This window comes from Lactuca serriola, chromosome 4, assembly GCF_051521515.1.
Source record: "Lactuca serriola cultivar US96UC23 chromosome 4, Lser_US96UC23_V15, whole genome shotgun sequence".
NCBI classification, from domain to species: Eukaryota; Viridiplantae; Streptophyta; class Magnoliopsida; order Asterales; family Asteraceae; genus Lactuca; species Lactuca serriola.
The window spans coordinates 179,914,675-179,922,582 of NC_136411.1; the positions used below are offsets into that span (position 1 = coordinate 179,914,675).

Below are 7,908 nucleotides of genomic sequence, written 5' to 3' on the forward strand. Positions count from 1 at the left end.
AACTTAGATTTTTGAAGGGCTATTTAATAGTAAAAATCATGGGGTCTACCTCTAAGTGGGGTCCATGCACCTGCACCGCCCGTGTTTCTGGGTTTAACACTAATGATGATGTAATAGTCTAGGTCAATCATTGTAACCCATTTTAAAGTATTAAAGATGAATTACTTGAATATTATGTGAATTATGTTCTTTTTTGTGCTTATTACTTGTTTATAATAATATAATAAATAAATGATAAACACAAGCGTCAAAAACAAAGTGTGAGATAAACTCGATATCAATGAAGGAAGTGGTAGTGGTCATGACAAGGATTCCGTACATATAAAGAACGCCGAAATCCGAGTTATAACAAAGAAGTTATGGCCTTTCAACGTTTCGTGACAGAACCGACACGACATTGCGATGCATAAATGGTTAATTTAAGATAGTTGACTTTTTAGCCTTAGTGATCTAAACAAAGTCATAGTGTTCGTTAAACCAAGAGCGTGCATAAAAAGAACGCCCAAATCTGACTTCGTATGAGGAAGTTATGATTTTTTAAAGTTTCGGATCAACTGTGCACAACCCGGAGTTCGAGTTGTAGATTGAACGATTTTTAGCTGACACAACCTAAACGAGAATCAAAGATCTCATTAATAGGAGTTCAACGATAAATAGATGGTTGAAAACGGAGTCTGTATGTAGACGTTATGAATTCTACACGGTAGATTAGTAGTCTAATACTCTCATACCATTAAATTTAAAATCGATCGAGAATTAGCCGACGAAGTCTAAATAAAAGTTGTAGAGCATGTTCCCACCTACGCGTGGATATAGAGATTGTCGAAACCAGAGCTCGTATGCGAAAGATATGAATTTTTGAAGTCGTAGTGGGATATCTAAAAGTTGGATGCGAGGGGTAAGCCCAGCGTATCCTCGGACGCCAAGCATACCAAAGTATGCCCCGCGGTTTGACAGTTTATGCGGTTCTGAAGTGGTCCACGTCGCCCCTGCAGTTTGATGACATGTCTGTACGAACTTCGTAGTACGCCCAACGTACTCGGAACTACGCCGAGCGTAATGCGAGCCTTCACAACTATAAAAGGAGGCCGAGGGCTGCCTCCAAAAACACACCAAATCCATTCTATTTCTTTCTCTAATCTCTCTCTCTCTAACCTATCCCAACACCCCCCAAAGCCTACGAAACCTTTCTAGCACTAGAAGAAAGCCTCGGAGATCCTGGAGTCTCCAAGAAAAAGAGTTTTTTGGTTTAGAAACTCTGCCCCCGCAAAGCCCAGTTTTCAAGCAAACCTCCCGGTTTCATCAAAGAAGATTGTTTTAAGAAGCGAAGTGCTGTCTAAATCACCCCTTATCAAGTGAGTGTATAGTCACTTTCATCTTACACATAGATATGAAGTATTCTATGTGCTATGTGTATATGTATATGTTAGTTGTTTACTTGAGATGTTGTTGAACGAAAGATCTATGCTTCTTTCTTTCAGATCTGAAACTTTTTCTTTCAGATCTACATTTTAACTTTCAAATCTAAGACTTTTCTTTCAGATCTTAAACTTTTTCCTTCAGATCTACACTTTCTCATCTCAAATCTAAACTGTTTCTTCAGATCTAGACTATTTATGTATTTTATGCTTTGAAAGTTATGCTGGATGAAAGATGTAAAAATTGTTTTTCAGATCTAGAATGTATATGTATTTTACACTTTGAAAGTTATGCTGGATGAAAGATGTAAACTTTTTTTTTTCCAGATATAGACTTGTATGTATATATTATATCTACAAATATGTTGGGTAGAACATGGGTAGATAAAATAGATGATGTGTGATAAAATGATGAGAGGCCTAAACTTTTACGATGTTTAAGATGATCCAGTCATCTAGCGGAGTATAGATGACGACCACGGACTTTCCTAGGCAGTCCAGTGGAATGCTAGTAAGCTCGCAACCTGTAGGTGTTTTTGAATATGTACTCTATCCCCCATGGTTGCCTAATTTGACATATATTGCTGAGGAATCCCTCAGCAATATTGTCACCCCGAAGGAAAAAAAATCCTTAGGCTAGGACTCTTTTTATAGATGCTTTACGGACGTAAAGTGAGGATAACATGAATGGGTAATCGGGTTAACGATTTAATGAAAATGATAATAAACTTATTTATTGTGGGTTGAAAATACTATATGCTCATCAGGCTCCCCAGCCTGACCCACTCAGTTTCTTGTATTATAGGTAGTGGCAAAAACATTGTTGGATGATCTGACGAGAGATTATGAATTTATAGAAAAATAAGTTGAATATTGTAAGGCCTATGATGTTTTGAGGCCAATTTTTGTGTTATGATGTTATGTTTATGCTTTTGTTATGTATCGATGATGACATCCCGAGTTTTGTAATGTAATTTATCGTATTTCGTCTTTAGGAACAAATTCCGCAATACTTTGTTTGAAGATTACTCTGATTTTATTATAAAAGCATAAACGAAATCGGTATTTTCTGGTTGTAAAAACGAGGATGTCACATCACCCTACTTAATGGGGTTAGATCCGCTACTATATATATATATATATATATATATATATATATATATATATATATACTTTTTATAATCGAAGATCAATATACAAGATTAATGCCTCATGGATAATTCCTGTTTATTTTCTTATTTTACTTTAATATTTCCTTCTTACAAGTTTATAAATATATATATATATATATATATATATATATATATATATATATATATATATATATCAAATTGATTAATACCAAGTATGTGGTGCAGTGCGGTTTTCGGTCCGATGCCGGGGCAGTCCCGAGAAGAGTATGTGTATGCTTGATGTATTTGTGATTCATGCATGTTATGTGTTATGTGTTCCGGGGCAAGCCCGATGCATGTTAGTTATATGTTATATGTTATGTTATGTATATATGATATATGATATGTTTTGTATGTGCAGGGGTAAGCCCGATGTCGAGACAAACCCAATGCCGGGATGAGCCCGATGTCAGACATGGTCTGATGTCAGGGTGAGCCCGATGTCGGGCAGGAGTCCGATGTCGGGTTCGTCCCGATGCAGCTAGGCGGTGTCCTATAGGTGTATTATTTGTTGTATGATATATGTGTATGTTATGTGGTAGTTTGGGAAGCTTACTAAGCTTCGTGCTTACATTTTTCAGTTTTGTTTTAGGTACTTCAGCTAGCAAAGGAAAGGGCTCGGGGTGATCGCATGACACACGCCACAGTTTCCAGCCTGGGAGACTTACTCTTATATTGATACATGTTTTGATACATTGATAGATTTTTATGAGGTCTTGAGTTACATGACTTATGTTTTGATGTGAAGTTTGATATTCATGGTTTTTGGTAATGATTTAAAATGAAATTTTTGGGATGTTTCATCCCCCCCCCCCCCCACACACACACACAGAGATCACCAGGCCTGCTGAATATAATACAAACCACATAACCATGTTGTAGGTCATGGCTTTAATCCTAATCCTTGAGACAAACTTTTAACTAAAGTTTCTTTATTCACTTATAAGTGAAACGTTAATCCAAAAAGAAGAAATAATCAGTAGAGTTTCATAAATGTAGAGATAGACATATATGAGTAATAAAATGAAAAATAAGAGCAAAAATAAAAAAAGAGCACTAGGAGAAGGTACATATAGAAATACAAACAAATAGAAAAATGTAGATGCAAGTAATAACTAGGAAGATAAGTGTCGACAAAACAAGTTGAAAGTAAAAATAGTGAAAATTGGACGAAAATGCACAAACAATGTAAAAGAAGCTAGCACCTAGACTACTCATGTACTGCTCCACAACATTGATCTTATGCATCCACACTCTCTAATCAAAGTTCCTGTCCTTGTAAAGAAAAAAAAAACTCATTCAAATCTAACATCGCGTTACCTTCACACTTATTTATCATATTTTCTATCTTCCTCGCACGATCTACAATGATTGTCTTCACCATTTGGAGTGAAAAAACCGGCGCATGTATCCTAAGTATATGTCTAAAACCACCACAATTTTTTTTCCTTCAGTTTTAGGTGATTGAAGTCGTTCTTACTGTATTTTTAAATGTTATTTCTAGTACCTTATACAATAAAGGTATGTCACACGATTAATACATCCTTATTTTTGTGACATCCATATTCCACTTATACTCATTCTTTAGAACCATTTATGGTGTAATGACTTGAAAGGGTAACAAACTTTCAGATTTATTCAAATTTAATCATTGAATTTTTTTCGCGCTTAATTTAGCCTTGAATTTTTTTGAAATTGTTAGCATTTTGCTCTTATGATCGGTTGTAACCGATCATAATAATAAAATGTGGTCAATTCTAAATAATTCAGGGGTAAATCAAACACAAAAAAAAAAATGTTCGGTGACTAAATTTTATTAAAATCTTCTTTTTGAAAGATTGATTAAAAGTTAATTTAAAAATCATTTTCGTATCTCCGATTTACTTTTCAAAAAACAATAAATTGTTTTTAAAACAAATCCCAAACACGCTTCTAAGTTAAGGACAATTAGTAATAATTGCCATTTAAACAAAATGCAATTCTACTATTACAACTTACAAGAATTGTTTAGTTATTTCTCAAAATCTCATCACATATATTTTTTAAATAACTATCAAATATCAAAATAATTGTTGGTAGAAACAAAAAGAGGCATTCCTTACGAATATGGAAACTGTTTAGAAGTTTAACTTTCACACAAGTAGAACATTCATGGAAATTTACATCAAGGAAGGCATTTAGTGTTCATAAATACACAACGATACTTGTTTGATCATCAATTAAACTTATTGCGAGTTTCGAGTGGAAATAGATTATGGCAGTTACAGATTGGATGGTTACGCAGGCAATCGTCGAAAACAACACGGTTGCATTTAGGAATTTGGTTGAAGAGGATGAGCAAGTGCTTGACAAAAGAATCGGAAATGGAAACCCTACCCTGCTACACCTTGCTTCTAAAAACGGAAATGTTGAGATGGTGTCGCTCATCCTTGACCTGAGGCCAGAAATGGTGACTGCAGAGAACAATAAATCAGAGTCGCCAGTCCATGAAGCCTGCCACATGGGCCACCACATGGTGGTAGAGCGGCTCATGGAGGAGAACCAGTGGGTGGCTGGCAAGACCAATTGCGAGAACCAGAGCGCCTTATTCATGGCTTGTAGTTATGGGCATCTTAACATTGTAAATTTCATTCTGGATCACACCAGTTGGTTGTTGAACATCATAGATGATGCAAATTGTCTCCACGTTGCTGCTTCAAGAGGCCAAACAGGTAGCAATGCAAGCTCAATTCCTCATATGCATAATTCCTGTTAATGTTCTTACTTTATATTAACTTTTACTACTTAAAAGTTACAATTAACTAACGCATACATCTGGATAGAGGTCAAGACATCGTTCCTCTTTTATCTGCAACATTACAATCAAAAAATATAAATTATTTTTACAATATTCAACTTATCGCTCATCTTCCGATTATATTCAATAGGTAAATAAACATTTTTTTGGATAATGGGTATAAAATTGTAACTACGTTGCTATCATGGGTAATAATTTTATTAGTTGGTGATGTAGATATTGTTAAAAAGTTGCTATCATGGTAATTTAAGTATATCAAGTTGATTGCTTTAATGGGTAGAAAATTATGTTGCTATCATGAGTAAATATTTTAATGTATATTTCCCATAAATGTAAAATAGACGAAGTCTAGTACGACTTCCTTTTTTATGCAAAATTCCCTTTTTTTATTAGGTTAACCTATGTGATGGTGATGTAGATATTGCTAAAAAGTTGCTAGAAACATGTCCGTATCTTGCTAACCAGAAAGACGAAAACGGATCCTTGGCATTGCATGGCGCATGCAGAAACGGACAATTTGAGATTACAAGAACACTTTTAGGGATGGACCCCGACCAAGCTTTTCAATTTGATAAAAACGGTTACACACCATTGCACTTAGCTGCAATGAACGGGAACCTAGCCATCATTGAGGAGTTTTCATCCATAGCTCCCTCATCCTTGCAGCTTGTGTCAAAACAAGGAGAAAATGTGTTTCATCTTACCATAAGATCTAATAAGTTTGATACCTTCAAATTTCTACATGGTATCCTTAAGGGCACAAACCTGTTTTATCAACCTGATAAGTTTGGTAATACCATTCAACATCTTGCTCAGATTAGAGGTTTAGATGATCAGGTATGAATCCCTCCCCCTCACTCATTCCATATGCCCTAATTAGTCTCGATGCTTTTTCATTCTAATAAACTCACTAGTTATGTTGTAGTTCGGTTATTTTAAGACATAGACCCAACTTGTAATCATTCATGTTCATTGCAGTTCACAGAGTACAACAGTGAAACAAATGAGCAAACTAATCGTCAATCTGAATTGCCTACAACAGCAATGAACAAAGTCAACCCATCAGATATTCACGTTGAAGGAGCTCCTTTAAAAGAAGAAACGCACCTAAACATATCACCCGATATAAATGCATATATAAATTCTTCCAGTCCAATCACAGTACAAGATGAGAAACTTAGCAAACCAGGCAAGAATATCCCAACAAGAGAGCATATTGAATTGCATACAGAGGCGCTACAAAATGCAAGAAACACAATAACGCTAGTTGCTATCTTGATAGCCACTGTTGCATTCACAACGGGAATGAATCCTCCCGGTGGTGTCTACCAGGAAGGACCTTTACAGGGAAAGTCAGTTATGGGAGAAAAACGAGCTTTCAAGGTCTTTGCCATAAGCAATCACATTGCCTTGTTTCTATCACTTTCCATCGTTGTAGTTCTAGTTAGTATTATTCCATTTCGGAGAAAGCCATTGAATATGATATTAGCGGCAGCTCATAAGGTAACTTGGGTAGCGTTATCATTCATGGCTGTGGCATATATTGCATCGATATGGGTGATAATGCCAGAGTCCAATCACAAAAGTCCTTTGAGACAATGGTTTATAGAAGCTCTACTGTCTATCTGTTTTGGGACTCTTGGATCCGTTTTCTTTGGTCTAGGAGTTATGCAAATTAGACATCAATTCAAGAAATACAGGTGGAGGAAGCACAAGGCAGACCACATTAATATCACTTCCCTCTCAATAAATTCAGATGTGTATAGTGGCGTATCAGATGGATTTCATGCCCTCTGATCAGCGATAGATATTCATTGTAACTTGGAGCCACATCTTTTTATGTTAATGTTTATGCAATTGCTAAATGTTCGGAATTTAGATGCATTTATAGAAGCATGGTTATTCATTAAAACATCAGAATGCTACATGTTTTCAAGGAAATACCATCAATCCAACTAACCAAAACAAGCTTGAACCAAAATTCAGGTGACTAATGTAACTATCCAAAAAACATACCTGTAAATTAGCATAAAATTTTGTCCATATTTGCAATAATGACAATCCAAACCGAAGCATAGAAAAACATGATCCAAAAGCGGGTCAAACATAGGGATGGAAAAAAATTCATCATACCTATGGAAACCCAAAACCCACACCCGGTTTTGACCGGGAAATCCTATGTAGAACGGGGATGAGGACTAGGATAGGAAAACTCCAAATAAAAAAACGGTTATGTGGATACCACTAGTCCGCGACGCTACACCCGGCCCTAATAGATATTAATGTATAAAAAGTTATAGAAAAACATCATAAATGGTCCCTGTGGTTTCCGAAAATCTGAAGTTTAATCCCTGTGGTTTAAAAACGTCATAGATGGTCCCTGTGCTTTCAAAACTTTTGACGATTGGTCCTTATTGCTAACCCCGTTAACTTTTGGCAGTTAAATGAAGGGCATTTCTGTCTTTTCTCTACCACATGGACCATTTATGAAACTTTTCTCTTATTTAAAAATAAAATAATA

General features: G+C 35.7%; 1 protein-coding gene across 1 annotated transcript; it reads left to right on the plus strand.

Moving 5' to 3' along the window:
• The first annotated feature begins 4,697 nt into the window (after positions 1–4,697).
• LOC145100463 (uncharacterized) lies at positions 4,698–7,261 on the plus strand. Its single transcript, XM_079037727.1, has 3 exons — positions 4,698–5,301; positions 5,806–6,224; positions 6,366–7,261. Exons 1-3 carry the CDS (start codon positions 4,845–4,847, stop codon positions 7,182–7,184), a joined length of 1,695 nt encoding a protein of 564 aa, XP_078893853.1. The 5' UTR covers positions 4,698–4,844; the 3' UTR covers positions 7,185–7,261.
• The last annotated feature ends 647 nt before the right edge of the window (positions 7,262–7,908 follow it).